The following is a 19,700-nucleotide window of genomic DNA, read 5'->3' on the forward strand; positions in this document are numbered from 1 at the left end:
CAGAGTCTGGGTGTCCTACCTGCTGCCCTCGAGCCCCTGGGCTGGGGAGGTCTTCGTCAGGTTTGATCTTGGATCTCTTGTTGTGCATGGGGTCGCCAGTACTGCTCACTGCAGACTCACTCGTGGGCTTGTTCTGCTGGTCACATTTGCAGACCCAGAAACACAAAAAAGTAAATTTTGATCAATGAGTGTGACCATATTTAAAGCCTGCAACTCAAGACAAGCAGGCATAGTTGGCAATAGAGCAATGAACTCTGATTACATTCAACCCCATGGTAGAAGAGTTTAGATAACATGTTCAAGGCTGGACAATATACCCATGAGGGCAGCTCTTCATTATTTTTTAAAAATTTTTTTGACAGGCAGAGTGGACAGTGAGAGAGAGAAAGGTCTTCCTTTTCCATTGGTTCACCTTCCAGTGGCCACCCTGGCCAGCACGCTGCAGCTGGCCAGGAGCCAGGTGCTTCTCCTGGTCTCCCATACCGGTGCAGGGCCCAAGGACTTGGGCCATCCTCCACTGCACTCCTGCAGCCCTTCATTATTAACTCATGACCATAAACTCCCCATGGCTTTTTAAAAAGCTGGAGTAATAGAGCTGGGGTCCCCTGGTGCTATAAGTTTAAACAATGTATTTAAAAAAGACAAAGATGTGCAGTGTGCAGGAGACAGTGACCAAATGAGAATAATGCATTAGTATATTCTGTTTGTATTAGATGTGGTTTACACATGGCACTAGCTCAAGGGGAGGCCTTACCAAGAAGCTTGCTTTTCCCACCCATGAGAAAACATCTCTGGTGATAGAAGCTATTGTTCAATGAGGAGTAGACAGACAACACTGTCATCAAAACTGAAGAAGGGACCTCAGGCTTAGGAAGACAGGATGCCAGTGGAAAGTCATGTGAACACTACCATGGACCCAGTGGCAATGGCCCGACTCCCCTGACCAACACAGACCTGCTCAGTGAGTTGTCTCTCACCTGTGAGGACTCGGAAGGGCCGGAGCTGACCTGGATGGGGTTCAGAACGGTAGGGATCCCTGGAATAGGCCTCTGTGTTGGAAAAGTTGGGGCTGGATGGATGAGTGGAGGGCTGTGTCCAAAGGCCGAGCCTAGGCTTTGCTGTCGGCTTAAGATCTGTTGATGCATATGGAGAGAGACAGGTGCAGAAGGGTAGGTGAAGCTCAAGGCAGGGCTGCAGGTGGGAGATAAAAACAGACAACCATCACTCAGATTGTCACAGGTACATGGCATCTGCAGTTTGCCATCCCAAATCATACCGAGGCTGTTTTAAACAAGAAGGTAGGAATGATTATTGTCGAACATTTTGAAAATTTTTAAGAGAAAGATGACTGAGGGGAGACACACATGTGCATTCACACATACACACAGGCTTGAAATAAGATTCAGCAAAACAGAAAAAAAAAGGCATCAGCTCAATAATAACTATTTATTGCAATAACAAACTTTATATAAAAAAGAGAATGGGTGACTACATGCTTTATAGGACTTTTATGGGCTCTTAGTTCCATACGTTCCTGTGCATGGAGCAATTCCTTTAATCTTAGCTCACACAGCGTGCTTTCATATGTCTCCAGATCTTATTACAAGAGGAAAGAAAATCAATTGGTTAAATGTGTTTTGAACACCATGCTTGTCATATCACTCATTTGTTTGTAAAGATGGAAAGCTTGGTTCATCCAGAATGCCACCTAAAGAATTTCCATCAGTGCCGTCTGGTTACAGAAGCTGATGGATTAACCTCTCCCACTGAAATCGGTGATCAATGGGTTTCGATGGAGGAATATCCCAATGGGAGAGCACAGCTCCCTCTCTAGCTAAACAGCATTAAATGTCTATTAAAGCCCATTATGCATGCTAATGCCTGTCACCACTTTATTATGCCATGGTAGTTCCCGGGCTGCAGGACGTTCTGAGGAAGCCAAGGTATTACCTAAAGATCTCTTGACTAGCAGGCAGTACCAAGCCATTCTCTGTTGCCAGCATAGTTTAGGGACTGAATTTTCTTAAGAGAATGAGGTACTCTTGAGGATTTTACCAATGACATAAAAATGCATGAAAAACTAAGAATTGCATTCAAGGAAAATTCTTGTAAAAATTATATATATATATAATATACTGTGTAATACGCAGAAAGAATCGAAGTTTCTTGTAATGTCAAAGGTGGAAGTCACAGAAATTTCCAATCTGGTGGGTTAATTACTGTTGCTGTTAAGCATATTAATTGAGAATAAAATAATTACAATAACAAAATTCAAACCGCTCCAACAACTTCAAGTAATAATTCCAAAGATACACTCTGCTCATTAATGTGACTCTCCACTTTGCCTGTGTGACTGCAATCCATAAAGGACAGCTTCAATGGGATTACATGACCATTATTCCTAGAGGAGAACCTTACGTTACAATAGCCTGCCCATTTAAGACTGAATATCATTAAGAATACCCTAGGAGAATTTCCCTAGGCTTTGAGGAACTCTCCTTTCATTCTGTATTGTATTTCTGTAATAAAGGGAAGCAGAGACACGGTGAAAACAGTCATTGTTCACAGTAAGTTAGGGAGAAATCAGTAATAATATTCCGTTTCGGCAGCACTATAGTTTCTGCCAGTGTTTCCGAAAGCAACCATGAATGATTACAGCAAGACTTAGCGAAGGTAGCTGTGTGGATGATTGATAGGGCATTAATCAAAAGATGCATATCTGCCTCGGAATTTGTTCACAAGCTTTCTTCTAATAGCTGATTTCATGTTCACTGAGCTCTATGCCAGTTTGTCCAATTTATTTTTCAGTGTACAAGCCATTCATCAAAAAACACAATGATTTAACAACCCCCCTTCCTTTGGGTGAATGGGTATTACTAAGTGTAACTACCTTATTCTGTTCATTAGAGAAACAAAAACCAGAAGATCCCACCACTTCATGTACAATTGTAACGTCACACAGACTTCGCCTGTACTTCCATACGCACGCCTCTGTAGACTTCCAGGAGGCTAAACTGTCTAGCAGACTGGGAAAGGGCCCCTGAGGGTCATTACGCTTCCAATTCTGAGAGGTATTCTACCTGGGGGTTTAAAAAGTCAGTACCTAACTGAGAATCAAGGCACTCAGTATGTCCTCACCTTTACATATAAGCCACTCATAAGCAGGGATAGCCAGACAGAACTGGGACATTTTTATGAGGAGGTGAGAGAAGACAAAAACAATGCATTTCCTGGGGCCATGATCCTCCTGGATCTCAGGGTGCCAGGCAGGGAAAGCTTCCGGCACACTCTGGGGATGTTCCCTTGCTGGGCAGCTTTCCCACTGGTAAAAGGAGGGGATGGGAATAAACAGTCTCTAAAAGCCATACCGACTAACATTACATTGCAAGGGTGATTCAAAACATTGGTGGGAAAATGGAATTAAAAGATAAGCTTATTTTGGAGTAAAAGAAATTATGAGGGACCAGCATTGTGACGTAGCAGGTTAAGCTGCTGCCTGAAGTGCTGGCATCCCATAGGTGTGCTGGTTTTAGTTCCGACCGCTCCACTTCTGATACAGCTCCCTGCTAATGTGCCTGCGAGAAGCAGCAGAGGATGGCCCAAGTGCTTGAGCTCCTGCTACTCATGTGGGAAACCCAGAAGAAGCTCCTGGCTCCTGGCTTTGGCAGTTACAGACATTTGGGAAGTAGACCGGTGGGTGAAGGCTTCTCCTCTCTCTCTCTCATAACTCTATCAAATAAATAAAATAAATCTTTTAAAAAAGGAGAAAATTTGAAACTCATGCCAAGTCTTTTCAGAATACTTGCTTTCATGAACTTGTTGAAGATTCTTCATAGGCACAGATTTCAACATTTTTTGCACCAAAAATAACTTTTTTGTTAATTCCATTTTCCATGAACGTTTCAAGGTATGCTGTATGAAAGGACATAGAATGGACAAGTGATTTTCAGCCTTCATAGCTTATCAGCAACAAGCCAGCAACGGAAACACTCTCTTCCCCACGAGCCAGGCTCTTGGCAAAGGGAGGTTCAAGAGGGCTTTGTGTACCCTAAGGAGCAGGTCCTGGTCCTCCTGATGCTGCTGGCTCCAAGCAGGGGCTTCTCTAGGTTCCAAAGGCTATTCGGGAAAGTTCTTGGCTCTGTCACACATTACTCAATGGATCTGAGAGTCAAAGTCGCTCTGCTCTCAGAATGCAGGCTGCAGAGCTCCCGGAATAATTCTTCCAAGGAGGAAGGAGAGGAATTGTGTGATGGCAAGGTTCACAGCCAAAATGCCCTTTCTATCAAAAAAGATGCCACCCACGTGCACCTGCAACCTTCTTGTGCAAGAGAAATGTACAGAAAGAACCTCGATGATGGTGGTGAACCCCAGTTGTCTCCTAAGCACTGAGTGGTGAGGGCACAGCAGAGTGGACTCCTGCATCCTAGCACGGCAGGAGCCACTCTCACTCTACATCTGCGTCCTTGCTCCCTCCCGCCCGCCCCCTTTCCCTTTGCTTCCAGAGCTCAGCGTGGCAGCAGCTTCCCCTTTGTCATTCCAGCTCCAGCTTAAATGTCACCTCCTCAAAAAAGGTCTCCTTAGGCCAATGACCCCATCAGAACAAGCCTCCACCGCACTGCTCAACAATTCTATTCTCGCTATAGCACACAGGGACGTTCTCTCTCCCTCCGGAAGGTCAGGTCCAGGTGGGCTGGGCACTGCTGCCTGGCACACAGTAGGCACTCAATACCAGGTCCACGAGTGACTGAATCTCTTCCTCGGGGTTTTATTAGTTTCCGATTGATGCTGCCACAAATGTCCATGAACTTGTGGCATAAAACAGCACCTGCTGTTCATCATCTCCCAGTTTGGAAAGCAGGCACTCTTGTACACTTGCAACGTATGCATGCTGCAGGTTCCCTACCTCTTCTGTCTTCTGGAGGCTCCCCTCAGGCCTCGGCTCGGGCTCCACACTACTCTGACTTCCTCTGACTTGGTCACTCTGACCCTCAGCACAAAATCCTTAACTTGATCCCCGCTGCAAAACTCTTCTGGAGCGCAGACTGCCACGTTGACAGGTTGCAGGTAGCAGGAGGTGGACACCTTGGGGAGCTAATGTTACGTCTACTGCTTTGAAAAGGGTCATTTCCAAGAAAAATATGCTTTCCTCCAGCCATTACAATTTGACAACGTGGCTGTAACAGGACAAAGCTACTGTCTAGATTTACTTCCCCCAATTGCACTTCAGCAGCTCAGCAGACTTTGCTGATTATGGAGACTGGAATTTAAAAGATAGGTAAAGTCTACCCTTAGAAGCCCCGGGAAAAACCTTTCTGAATAGTTCATGCATTTACTCCACAATTTCTTACAAAGTATGAATACTGTTAGACACTTTGATAAATTTCTGTGCTCCTTCTAAAGGACACAGTCTGGAGTCTAAAACCCGGTACCTGAACTTGACCACTTCGATGTCTCCACATTTCTGTGCACCTGTCTTTTCCTATGAGTCACTGGGAGAGAGATTAATTTTAATTAATTTTACATTCCAATTCTGAATTTTCTTTTATTCAACAGTTAATAAAATATTTTTTTTATTTTTCTGCAGCTTTTACTACTTTTCTAAATATCTACACAAAAGCTGGGCTTATTTAAGAAAAACAAAAATAAAATCATGGCCTGCAACGGATCACCTATATTTAGTCAATAAGATCAGGACAAAGTGTTAGATAACTCAAGTCTTCCCAAGTAAGGAGCTAATCCAATCACAGGCCCCCGAAGATAACAACCCATGATCAGTGTCATGGAATAAAGGAAACGTTCACAGAATTCGGGAAAACCGCCCTCGCTGAGCTCGCTCCTGCAAACGTGTCCACATGTCCCAGCCCACATACATTTTCACGAGGATTTTCAGGAGCTTTAGGACCCAGTGTGCCTTGCAACACACTTATAATATGCTTTTCTAGGACAATAGTTACATTAATTCAGAATATATTCATTCAGAATGTATTCAGAAGGACCAGTTCTCCCATTTTCCATAGATTTAAAAAATAAAATTCTCCAAGTTTGAACTTCTAAGAAAGTTTCAGTATGTATGTGCAACACACTTTGTGCTTCTGTAGAACAACAGTTTTAACAAACCTAGAATAAATGAACCTAAAGCTTAATTTGCTCTTTATTTCACTAAAGAAGAGAGAAGGAGCAAGATGTAGATCTAGGTCACTGACTAATCAGAATGGATTTATGGTCACCAGACTGAGTGTTTTAAGGGATAGTCCGTAGATGCTATGACTCAGCTGCAGAATTCTGAGGTCATCTAGGTAAGAAGGAACGTTTATCATCTCACCTTATGTTCAGCTCTGAGCTGAGTTAAAAGCAATCAACAATACAGTGTCTGAATGGGAACCAGTTTCTGTATTTTCCAAAGATATAAAAATGAAATTATCAAAGTCTGAATCTTTAAGATATTTTGGATAATATTTATTCTTTATCAAAAATCAGAGGTGGGGTCGGCACTGTGGTGTAGCAGGTAAAGTCACCACCTGTGGTGCCAGCATCTCATCCGGGCACCAGTTTGTGTTCCGGCTGCTCCACTTCTGATCCAGCTCTCTGTTATGGCCTGGAAAAGCAGTGGAAGATGGCCCAGGTCCTTGGGCCCCTGCACCTATGTGGGAGACCTGGAGGAAGCTCCTAGCTCCTAGATTAAGATCAGCTCAGTTCTGGTGGTTGTGGCCACCTGGGGAGTGACCAGCAGATGGAAGATACTCCTCTCTCTCTCCCTTTCTCTCTTTCTTTCTCTCTCTGCCTCTCTGTAGCTCTTCCTTTCAAATAAATAAATAAATCTTTAAAAAAAGCCGGCGCCGCGGCTCACTAGGTTAATCCTAGGCCTGTGGCGCCATCACACCAGGTTCTAGTTCCGGTTGGGGAGCCGGTTGGGGAGCCGGTTGTGTCCCGGTTGCCCCTCTTCCAGTCCAGCTCTCTGCTGTGGCCCGGGAGTGCAGTGGAGGATGGCCCAAGTACTTGGGCCCTGCACCTGCATGGGAGACCAGGAGGAGGCACCTGGCTCCTAGCTTTGGATCAGTGCAGTGCACCGGTCGTAGTGGCCATTTGGGGGGTGAACCAACGGAGGGAAGACCTTTCTCTCTGTCTCTCTCTCTCACTGTCTAACTCTGCCTGTCAAAAAATTTTTTTTAAAAATCAGAGGTATGGAGCAGGCATTTGATCTAATGTGTTAAGATATCACTTGGGACACTTACATCCAGAACTGGAGAGCTCTGGCTCCTGACTCCAGTTTCCTGCTGATACAGACTCTGGGGGACAGGGGTGACAGCTGAGGTCATTGAGTTCTTGCCACCCACATGAAGGACCTGGATTGATGTCTTAGTTTCCAGCTTTGGCCACTGCAGGCATTGGACTGGGGGTGGGAGTGAGGAGAGTATTTCTTAATACTGCAGTACACAGTACAGTAAGTGTAAGTAACACACTTACTTGTAACTCACTTACTCGACAGTCTGGAGAATTCAACAAGTATCTCCAATTGGACCAAACTGAGGATTTAAGTGGAAAGACCAAACAATGTGAAGCAACTAACATACATGTCATAAACTACATACTGGACCTCATTCACCAACCCTGCAACTTTTAACTGAGATTCTACATATCCTATTTATATTTCCAAAGAATAAAATATATAACCAGAAAGTTACATATTAATTGTAATCAACACATAAAGCTCTGAAATTCATAATCATGTTTGACTGTCAAACAAATGTCATTTTTCACACCAGGGAAGTGATGACAGTCAACATTTACAGAGAAAACCTGACGATCAATCAGTAAATCAAATTCACATTTAATTCCTGGAAAGATGTATAAGTGAGGACTTTAGAAGTTCATAGTGTAGAAAGCCATTCATTAAGCATTTATTCAATCCTACTTTATATATAGGAATTTCAAGGTCATTAATGTTCAAATCAAATAGATAAAATCCAATTAAGGTAGCATATGAGAAAATCTATAATGGAGAGAGACAGAGAGAAAGAGAATCTTCCATCCCCTGGTCCATTGGCCAAATGCCCACAACATCTGGGGCTGGGCCAGGCAGAAGCCAGGAGCCAGAAACTCCATCTAGGTCTCCCACAGGGGTGGCAGGAACCCAAGTACTTTGGTCATCATCTGCTGTCTTCCAGGTGCATTAGCCAGACACTAGATCACAAGAGGAAGGAAGATTTAATTCCAAGCACTCGGATATAGGATGTGGGCATCCCAAGCGGCTGCTTCATCAGCTGGCTCTCCACAATGTATGTTAAACACATTCAGAATTCTGTATACTGTGGGAGTTAAGAGGGTCAAGGTTATGTAATATTGCTTAAAAATGGTACTATATATATATATAAAGCTGCACAATTTGACTTGCCTTATTCTTTATTTTGGAAGAGTAAGTAAAGATGATTACAATATTGAAGTTTATTGTTTTCATATAAAAACTGTCCTTAAATAACAGTTTTCTCTTAGCATACATCACTTCCATAGAATGGTAGGGCTGGGGTTCTTCTGTGCCAGTGCACAACACATGTGGGAAAGGAAAGTGTGAGGGTGATGTAGGGAACTGGGCAGTAAGTCCTCCACACCACTTCTCTGCCTTGGCTCCGGCACACAGGCTCATCTCTTTCCAAGGTCATCTCTAGTCTCTCCCAGTGATCTAGAATGGCCTTGCAGTGGGCATAGCAGGTGGGCAACTGAGTAGAGGATAAAACCATAGCATACCCACGTGTGGGTGGCAATGGGGCAGTTTGAATCACAGAGGCATCTCTGGATTCTTAGGAAATGCACTGTTCTCTTCCCAGGGGCCACCTATAAACACTTCTTTTTTCCAATTCCCTTGATTGTGAAATTTTGTTCAGGTTTGCATTTTTAAAACACTCCTAGAGGTTACTCATACATGCTTATATTAAGATATATTATTTTAGGTCACAACATTGGGATTAAGAAACTTCACTGTGCACTCAGCCCTGTTTTCTGTAAATTGAAGAAGTCAATGATGATATTTGCTTTTCATTAATCCATTCTCTAACTCTTTTGTCCAGGAAACCAGTATTAGAGGTAAAGGCAAGCAACCAGTACCACTGAGATAACAAGAAGGCACCAAAACAGGAGAAACTGACTTCAGGAAGAAAGAGGAGGCCAGGGAGAGATGGACGCTAATGAAAACCAAATTCCTGGCTACTCTGTGGCTGTTGTACCGGTGAGGTCATCACTTCTGGTTATGGCGATGCAATTTACTGCACAACAGCTGCCATTTAAAGAACAGTTCACTGCAGTTTTGCAGAGAATGGGCCCAGAGCTATCATTATTTGGTATGCATAGGTATAGGCACACACATGTATCGATTTGAGAGGAAAATAATAAAACTTCCACTTCCAGCCATAAAAATTCCCAGGGAAAATTTATTGGAAAATCCAGCCCAGCCCCAGAAATAAAGAACATATACTCACAAAATGAGTAAGTATTCCAACGTCTACGTTCAGGCATATACACTCTGAATAATGTTTTGGAGAAAAATGCATTAGGCTATATCTTAGGAAAGTATTCTGTAATGCTACTTGTCATTAAGTAAAAAAAAAAACAAAACAAAAAAAAATCAGCCAAACAGATAAGACTCAGTTCCCACTGCCCACTCTACCCCCGACCATGATCATGAACAGTAGGCACATATTCCTTTTGGTTGTGCCTCCCATTTGAGGATTCCTAAGAGAGGAGGAAGTGAGGCTTGATGAACCAAAAGCAGAAGGTTAGAGTCAGGCCCACCAGGTGAACTCACAGTTCCCAGATGCAAATAGCTGAGTGACCTCAGTTCAGCCCACAGGCACTCTGAGCAACAGTTTCCTCATCCGGGAAAGTGCGCAGCCTCGAGGCGAGCCTCGGAGGCTGTCTAGTGCTCCTAGGTCAATGGTTCCTTTGGACACTGTGGCCTAACCTGGCTCCCCGCAGTGTTGCCAGCCTTGCGCCCACTATACTGTCATCTGGTGCCTGGTGCCCTGCTCTAACAGTTCCTTAAACACCTTATTTTCCCATCTGAGGACTTTTACCTGCTGCCCTTCTTGGAAAGCTCTCCGGCGCTCACCATGCTATAGGACTCAGTTTCCTGGCCAGTCCATCTGCAGTAGGCCCTCTGTGCTATTCTTTCTTGACTCCTAGATCATTTCCTTTACAGCACTGACCAGAATCCTCACAAGGTATTCTCATGTATTCCCATCTGCTTGGGGGCTTTTCTCTTTGCAAGCTTCACAAGCATGCGGGTCACGGCTCTCTGATTTATTTTTGTAGCCTCCACGCCCAGCACAGTGAACAGCATGTAGTTCAACTAAGCTAAATGTTGGGGGAATGGGTAACAGATTAAAAGAAGAAGTATATAAAGCCAATTACCACATCAGAAAGTGAGTGACAGCTATCTCCTTTAGGCATGCTGTTAATGTGGTATCATTTCAAAAAGTTCATGGAAAATACAAGTATGATGTTATTTTGGTGCAAAAATCTATTTTCATAAAATGTGGAAAAGGTATATTATGAAAAACTATGCAGAAATTTCAAATTGTGAGGGCCGGCACTGTGCTGTGGCAAGTAAAGCCGCTGCCTGCACCCACTTCCGATCCAGCTCCTTGCTAATGCGCCTCGGAAAGCAGTGGAGGATGGCCCAAATGCTAGGAACTCTGCACCCACATGGGGACCTGGAAGAAGCTCCTGGCTTCGGATTGATACCGCTCTAGCCGTTGCAGCTATTTGAGGAGTGAAGAAGCAGATGGAAGATTCTTCTCTCTGTTTCTCTCTGCCCTCTCTCTCTAACTCTGTCTTTCAAATAAATAATCTTTTAAAAAAGTTTATCAAACTTTTTACACCAAAATTTGTACTTCTAATTACATTTTCTATGAACTTTTTTGACGTTCCCTTGTATTGCTTTCATTGCTACTTGGGGAGAAGGTCATCTTATAACTCTTAAAAGAGGGATCGGAATCTTAAAGACGCTGGTAATTTGGCACTGTATTCATCCATTCTTCATTGTGTTTCTAGGTTCATTTTTGTCTTGTTTCTCTGACATAAACTCCTGGCAATGGCACAGGAAAGAACTGGTTCCCCCCAAGTCTCAGGCAGCTCCAGCTGACTTTCCAGATACATCCAGGGGCCTACCATCACAGAGGGCTGATGCTGCACACAACACACAACCTGCCTGATCGACAGCCTCAGCTGTAACCATGGGCAACAGCAACATCAGCACTGCCCTGGCTTGTGAAGGGGAGATCTTGGCAGCTGACTCAGAAGGTGCCAAGGGTCATTTTATCTTTCCTGGCCAAGCCAGGCCTGAAACTGCTAAGAACAAGACACCATACTCGTTGTCGCCATTACAGTGAAAGTGAGAAAGCTGTAACTGAGGGAGTCATAAATGACTCCATTTACTGTTTTTTTTTTTTTTTTTTTTTTGGACAGGCAGAGTGGACAGTGAGAGAGAGACAGACAGAGAGAAAGGTCTTCCTTTTGCCGTTGGTTCACCCTCCAGTGGCCGCTGCGGCCGGCGCACTGCGCTGATCTGAAAGCAGGAGCCAGGTACTTCTCCTGGTCTCTCATGGGGTGCAGGGCCCAAGCACTTGGGCCATCCTCCACTGCACTTCCGGGCCCCAGCAGAGAGCTGGCCTGGAAGAGGGGCAACTGGGACAGAATCCGGTGCCCCGACTGGGACTAGAACCCAGTGTGCCGGCGCCACAAGGCGGAGGATTAGCCCATTGAGCCACGGCACCGGCTCCATTTACTGTTGCCACAAAACTGCAGGAGGATGAGGGTCATTTTAAATCTTCCCTTCTAGCAGCTGCTCAATTTCTTGGGAGAAGGTTTCAGCAGAGGTGAACAACTTTTAATTAATGTCATTAATGGGCTTAATGAGACAGAGTGGGGGCTACAGGTGTAGTTGATAAATGTGATTCTCTTGGTCTTAGCCATGAATATCCAGTACAATGAAAAGTTACAGCTTCTTGAGAAAGTAGGTATTTCACAACAAACTTTCCCATGAGCATGAAGTTTTGTTTTGAATAATCACCGTATTTACAAAATAAAAAGACACGTGATAGACTTCTAGACAATATCTGGCAAAAGTTTGACATAACCTGTTACTACGTTTTAATATAACCATATTTTTGTGAATAAGTATTTGATTTTATGGTATTTTTACAGCAGTCTGAATTATTAAGTAAATATATAAGCTCATCTTAACATATACCATCTTAAAATAGACATTTTCTTTCTTACCCTTAATTTTGTATCCATCCTTCTGTCTCTATCCATCCATATGTGACAATATTTGAGCACATAATACAGCATTCATAGAGATTGTAACTTTTAATAATCAGAATTATTAATCTACCAGGTAGAAACTTCCTTCAACAAGGGCAGTAGTTAGAATTCTAATTGCTCATAGAAGAGATCCTTAATTAATTAATTTATTTAAGGTTCATTTGTTGAGTGGCGTCAATGTGAGCAGACCCAGGTTCTGTGGGGTTGGGACAAGATGTCATATCTCTTAACATCCTGATGCTTGCAGTTTACTGAAGGGAAACAGACACAAACAACTAAACGAGTAAGGAAATAGCAGGTGCTACCATGGTGCTCTTTGAAAATACTGAACTAAGGCACAAATGGGAAGGAGACACGTATGACAGTTTTTGGAAAAGCAAATGCGTAGGGGCCGGTTCTGTGGCATAGCAGGTAAAGCCGCCACCTGTGGTGCCAGCATCCCATATGGGCACTAGTTCGTGTTCTGGCTGCTCCACTTCCGATCCAGCTCTCTGCTATGGCCTGGGAAAGCAGTAGAAGATGGCCCAAGTCCTTGGGCCCCTGCACCCATGTGGGAGACCTGGAAGAAGCACTTGGCTCCTGGCTTCAGATTGGCACAGCTCCAACCGTTGTGGCCAATTGGGGAGTGAAGACCTCTCTCTCCTTCACTCTCTCTTTCTCTCTCTCTCTGTCTCTCTCTCTCTAAGTCTGACTTTTAAATAAATAAATCTTAAAAAAAAAAGAAAAGTGAATGTGTAAATTCAATCATTAAATAACATCTTTAAAAACTTAAATGACATCATTACACTAAGCAATGCCATTATCAGCAGCAAACTAGGTATTAGAAAAAATGTAGGTGTAAAGGTCAAAGAGTTTGGGGAAAATCATCAAGCAGGGGATTGGAGTTCTGGCACTGATACCCACCAGGTACTTGACCTTTGCCAAATCATCTTGCAAAGACTCACTGTGTTTGTGTGCAAAACAGGAGTAGCATTGCTTGCTTTCCAAAAATGTTGTAGATAAAAAGAACTTACGTGCATTGGTATACTGCAGAGATTAAACCCAACTGAAATCTACCTTCTTTCTCACATCTTTCAGTCTTGAGAAAGTCAGTTTACTTTTCCAAATATCTTCATACTTCTTTCGCTTCCCTATCATCCACTGGCCCTACCACCAACTGATACTGCCGAAGTCAGTTTTAGAACTCACAAAGTGAAAGAACAGGGAGAAGCAAAGCCCCCGTGTTTTTCCATCCAAAGGCCTAGTAAGTGGTGCAAGTGATAACAATTACTATGATTATTATGTTACACATCAAGCTGATCCCATTGTGGGTTACCTCTATTACCTTCCACTCATTAGAAGTGACATGCTTCCACACATACAGCAGGTGTCAACTAAAGAGTGAGAGATCCCACTGCAAGACAGAAGATGCAATGGATGGACTCAGAGGCAAAGGAGTGAGAGCAAGATGGGCCTGGGTCTCCTGTCCCAGGTCTCCTGGAACATAACTGGTCTTTATAGTGAATCTCTTCTTCCACTTCTACTGAGATTAATGGGGCCTAGTGTAGCTTGCTGAAAACTGGGGGACAATTATTTTAAGCCAGGATGTCAGTGGTCTCTCAGGCACTGGCAGTAGCTTACCTGGACAAAGGTGAGAGGAGCCAAAGTCCATGAAGATGGGGTAAGAATAAGTCAACATAGTACTGCCATGACCATTTGTGTGCCACATTCTAACCTATGTCCTTTGAATTCTGTCAAAAAGCCAAGACAGTTGGGCACAGAACAAGAGGAAAGAAAATTTAAAGAGAAACCAGAGAAAGAGATGTCCACATGGTGATTCTGTGTGAATGCCATCGTGTGCCACATCTCTGTTTGGATGCTATGACTTGAGTCCAGCCATTAACAACCACATAATCTCATTAAGCTCAGACATGATCCCTGGCAGGCTGTGACCTGGGAATATCTGCTAGGAGTGAAGAAATCACTGGGCCCTGGTCCTGAGATTGGCACCGTTCCTTAGGGAAAGACAGGCGTGGCCACTGGTGAGGCACAGCCAGGCCATGGTAGCTCATCTGCTGCCACACCCATACTCTTAAGCATTTGACCAGAGAGGGATCTCACCCCACCACAGAGGATCCACATCAGCTTTAATAAATGCTCCTTTCCTACCACATGGCTATCTTACCTGTGGTCTACAAACTTGAAGACTGAACTTGAGAATCAAGGTAAGTTAGGTTTAAACAGCTGACTGAGGACAGCTGGACTCCAGACAAGCCCCACTCCAAAGCCTGCATTTGTGACTACAGTGGCTAACCTGGAAACACCCCAAGGCCCTTCTCCACATCCTGATTACAATCATGAATGTGATGGTTCTTTACTTCACTCCATGGTTTCACATTTTACTGATCATATGAAAAGTAGAAAGAAAAGTGGCAGAGAATCATCATATCAAAATTGGGATTTATAATATTTATAAATTTATATTTATATGTTATATATTTATAACATACTAACTAGCCTGCCAAAGAGCCTCACAGAAAAATCAAACAAGAAAAAACTGAAACTGCAAAATAGAATAGTATGGAAAAACATTATTTCTAATAAATACTGATATGTTCTTACTGCTAGTACTGTTTTTTTCTACAATGCTACAGTTTTCATAATACGAATACATACCATGGAAAACCCATCAATTTACAACTAATGCTACTGCCCATTCACAGAAACAGCCAAACAAAATCTCCTTTAGTAAACGCAAGAGTATTGAAAATAGCCTTTAGTATGGAGTTTTATAAAACAAGGACTCATCAGTGGGTTGCAAAACTACAGAAACATTGCTAATAACTGAATTATTAAATCATTAATGGAAAAATGTAGGCAAAATGAGAGAACATTTATGACCATGCTTGCTTAATTCTTTATTTTGAATAATCATTGTGAACTACTCAGTTCAAACAGTAAATGATGAGCTGACAAAGCAGTGTAAACACATCTAAATTTCATAAATGGACTTACTTGTATTCCCTACTATTGACATTAGCCCAGGTTTGATCATTAGCAAGTGAGCAATATTTTCCATCAGTCATGTTTATAAAAGTCTGTATTTGGACCTTCACATGCAAGTACACACAACAGGCTTCATGGAAAGAAGGGCAAAATCCTTTCATTCCGCAGTGAAGTTGTATGGTCAAAATTCAGGCCTCTTAAACTAAACTAAAAAATATTTCATTGGGAAAAAAAGGAAACATTCATTTGCCAGATTTCCTCTGAACACTCTGCCTTCCAATGTCATTTGCACTGAATTTCTATTAGACTAAAAATCCTGCTAACTTTTCCTTTCTCTCTCCAGTGGACTCCTTGCCCTTCATAGTTATAGGACAAGACTTTCGCCATGACTGTTGTTTATATTTCTGTTCCTGCTCTGCACGTGTGTTACGCGGCCAGCCACGGAGTCCTCATTTCTCTAGAGAACTAATATTAGTGAGAGAAGATAAGATTTGCTACATCTGCTATCTCTAAGAAGTGGATTTCATCACAACTGAATAACCACTATTTCAACATGTGGGCTTCTGACTGATGTCCACCTCCCACCCCCACACCCCCCAGAAAAAAAACATGGCCCCCAAACTGTCTTTGCATAAGTTCATTGCCATGATATTTGATCTGCATCCTGGTGCAGACACAGTGGCATGCTGTTTTATTCTTTCTCAGAGGCACTTGGTACTGCAAATGCATCACTACAGGTGCAGTCAAGTGCTGGCATTTTATTTTTTTTAAAAAATCACATAATGGATTCAGGAAAATACATACCTGATTGCACTTGCAGATAAGTGACCATAGGAGCCACTTGCTGAAGAGCTGCTACGGGAATTATTGAGAATCGTGACCAAGGAGTTGGGAGACGTCCTTATCATGGTCTGAAGGTCAAAGCTATGATCGGACAGTGGTGATATGGACAGTGTGCGTTTTCGGCTCGGCCTGGCTGACAGCCTGGGGCTGGGGAATCTGGTGCCTGTTATACAAACAAAACAGAACCTGATTACCTGCAGTTGGACTCTATACCTGTTATTGATTGCTACTCGCCTGCGTGGAAGAAGAGAAGGATAAGAAGCCGGCAACTCATGGTGACAGGCCCCTCTCCTCCCCCTTGTGGTCTATGGGCTACAATTGAGGAAATTAGGGAGAAATATTTATCTTCCAGGGGCTTACCTCGGGGGAGCTCTGTTTATTAATGTGCAGGCAAAATGATAAATTGCTAAACAAAAGGGAGAGACTTTTATGTGTTATCCCTCTCATTTCTAGTGATTTATGAATCTGACGGCTGCTTAGATATTCCCATCATTAATTCACCACAAGTGACAAAGACAGTGGTTCCCACAGTTGCTACTCCGCCCTCCCCATCCCAACACATACCGTTTTAAGTCACCGAGCCAAAGGAAAAACAGGGAACTGAAGTATCAGAAGAAACGAAATTCAGCTCAGTGATGCCCTCATTGCCCTGTGATTTCTGCAGTTATCTACTCGACAGCATACTTAAAGCATTTCTAAAATAACTAGTGGATATATTACCCCAAACTGGTGGTTCTCAACTGGGGGCAATGTTGTCCCCCAGGGGAAATTTGGTAACATCTGGAGACGTTTCTGGTTGTCACAACGCAGGGGCACAAATGGCTTTTAGTGAGTAGAGGCCAGGGATGCTGAATATCCTACAATGCAGAGAGCAGCCTCCCACAATAAAGATGATCTCAACCCAAAAGTGTCAACATTAAAGATCTCTGGCCCCAATTCTGGATAATCTAAGAGCACACATCCCACAAAATATTTAAATCTTGGGGTGCTGTGTGTTCACAGGTTTTCCAAGGTGGAGGTAGAAACCCCAGAAAACACGGTTATGAAATGTGATGTGCCCACAAGGCATTGTAATCCTTCTCTAGGTCTTGTTTCTCCAGGAAGATTTAACAGAGGATAACATAGATTGAAGATTTTAGGCTTCAAGAAAATTCCAAGGAAGTCCTAGTCTGGAGGTTACTATTGCAAACTTAAATATTTGCCAACCCAACACAATGCTTTTTACCTGAGGAGTTGAAAATTAAATGCCCATCTGCATTCTAATTTGGAAGATAGGGGAGATGTGAAATTCAGAGCACAGGGAGGACCATGAGCCACAGATCTACTCCCATCTTTGTAAAGGTCCTATTTACATCACAGAGTTGTCAACATACATTTGATGAAACAAACAGAACAGAATCCCAGTAGATAAGAGGCAAATCAAACACTATTATTAGTATCAGGCAAAAATGGAAGCTTCTATTGCCTTATAGCATGGGTATACTTGCTTACAGGGGCACAGAAAATTGACTATGTCCAGAAATCTAAATAGTAGGTAAGCCCTACTTATAGAAAAAAAAAAAATCCAGGCACTTCGTCTTCAAAAAATTCACTGGGAATTTAACAGAGACCTTGATACAGATAATAATCCAACACGCTTTGAGCAATTTAATGAAATGGGATACACAAATATGTAATATTTTATACTATAACACAAACTAGAAATAAGTGTCATCCATATATAAAAACTGGAAAATCAATTTGAATATGTGGTATCTATTCAAACATCTCTCTCAAGTCTATTTAATAGGAATTGCCTCATTTTGAATAGTTTTATTAACAGCCTGATTCAGGGCGCATTAGCTACCACCACCATGAACACGTTTTTAGGTATTTAAGTCAGCATCTTTCCCTTATGGTGTCCACCTCCAACATAACTGTGTCACATTTACTCATTCTGAGAGGCTAATTTCATCATAGAGACTTTTCACTGATGACACACATGAATGACACTTACAGATATTCCAAGAAAGAAAAACAACATATTTATCGTCAATTGCATGTGATCCTGAACCACAGCCCTTCTCTGTAGGACTTAGCAATCATTGGCAGAGTCAGAAGAAACAGGGAGATCCCGGACAGTGTGCATGCCTGGACCATCTCTAGGTTTCCAAATCACTAACCAGCAGTGACGCAGAGATGAGGAGGTTATCTGATGCTCCTAGTATCACATCAAGACAGAGCTCAGGTGCCTGGCAAGACCTTCTTATCCCCATACAATGCTTCAGGTGCAACACAGCCTTTTCAGGACATCTCCTCTCTGCTTTTCCCTAAAAGATCGGCTCTTATTTAAGTAAACTTCCAACAAAATAAATAATTAGGTTTTCAGGGGCCTGTCTCTAGGATGTTCCAGGATATCATATTCTTTTATCTTCTAAAAAGGTCACTCAAATCCGAGAAGGTAGATTTAGAACCATACACAGGCTTGTTTATTCTTACGTGCTACTATAAATACTCTACCTTACATCTTGCTGAAACCCATATTTGCCCACTGCTGGCTCACTTAAAAGTCACTAGTTCATTTGAAACCAGTTCATTCAGGTTTCTGCCAAGTAGAGTACTGAAGATTTGCTAATAATCAATTGGAATGATCAGTTACATCCCAGTTTGGATCTGCCCTTGTGGGTGGCAACGTGGTAACTAAAGATCAGTGTTTCCCTCCTCCATTGGAAAAAAAAAATCCCCTACGACTTCACTTTCCCACTATTCATCTTCTCATATTCTATGTAAATGCTACTTCAATTATTTCAGAGGGAAGGAAGACGCTGCCCTACACTCTGTACTATGCTCTTCCCAACCCCTAATAACCAAGCAAACAAAAGAAAGCGTTTTGGCACAGTGATTGGGAGCCCCTGTTCAGTGAGCTGCTGAGACACACACCGGAGAGCATTTCCAAGACAGCTCCAGGAGCAGCAGCTCAGCTCTTCCCTGATCACAGCACTTTCTGCTCACGCACAAGCCAGAGCGTTTTCATTGTTCTAGCAACACAAATATCTCCAATCTGGCTTTCTGCTAATTGTTTTGTTTCTCTACTCTAATAAAAAATTCTGACAAAGAAAAAGGAGGTTTCTTTTTATGTGATGAATGATAGGACATCTAAATTCCTACTTAATGACAATCAATTTACCATATACTCAGGCAAATTAAAATTCCTTTAATTAGTTTTTACAAAGTAAAAGGGTAGCTTCATCCTTTATTTAGATAAAAACCGCCACTGCCTGACTAAACACATTCTCATCAAATAGAGAAAGTAATGTGGGCTGACCTTCCAAGGGTTCTCTCTTATTTTAATTCTTTATTTGCGGATTTTAAATAACTAATTTGCATAATAACAGTCAACTTTTTTTCCCAACAATCGCTAATTGAAATGTGGTTATGATGAATCTGAAATGTAAGCTGTCTACCCTACAAAGACAAACAAAACCTCTGCAGAAGATTTAACGCAGTTCTTTCACTTTGTGTGTGGTAACGAGCTCCCCAATGGAAACCAGTGCAGATTATCTGTTCTTGTGGGAGAC

The 19,700-nt window shown here is 42.6% G+C and overlaps 1 protein-coding gene across 3 annotated transcripts in view; it reads right to left on the reverse strand.

Annotated features, from left to right (window-relative positions):
• The window catches only part of GLI3 (GLI family zinc finger 3), a 279,940-nt gene that overhangs the window by 64,818 nt on the left and 195,422 nt on the right, over nucleotides 1-19,700 (reverse strand). For all 3 annotated transcript variants that reach the window (XM_089315656.1, XM_070059772.2, XM_089315658.1), the window contains 3 exons: nucleotides 16,105-16,306; nucleotides 978-1,191; nucleotides 20-133 (listed from right to left, as the gene is read on the reverse strand). In XM_089315656.1, the coding sequence (XP_089171782.1) occupies nucleotides 20-133; nucleotides 978-1,191; nucleotides 16,105-16,306 (530 nt within the window). The remainder of the gene's footprint in view (nucleotides 1-19; nucleotides 134-977; nucleotides 1,192-16,104; nucleotides 16,307-19,700) is intronic.

The sequence above is a fragment of the Oryctolagus cuniculus genome, chromosome 16 (assembly GCF_051225735.1).
Source record: "Oryctolagus cuniculus isolate XC-2025 breed Fujian yellow rabbit chromosome 16, ASM5122573v1, whole genome shotgun sequence".
Classification (NCBI taxonomy): domain Eukaryota; kingdom Metazoa; phylum Chordata; class Mammalia; order Lagomorpha; family Leporidae; genus Oryctolagus; species Oryctolagus cuniculus.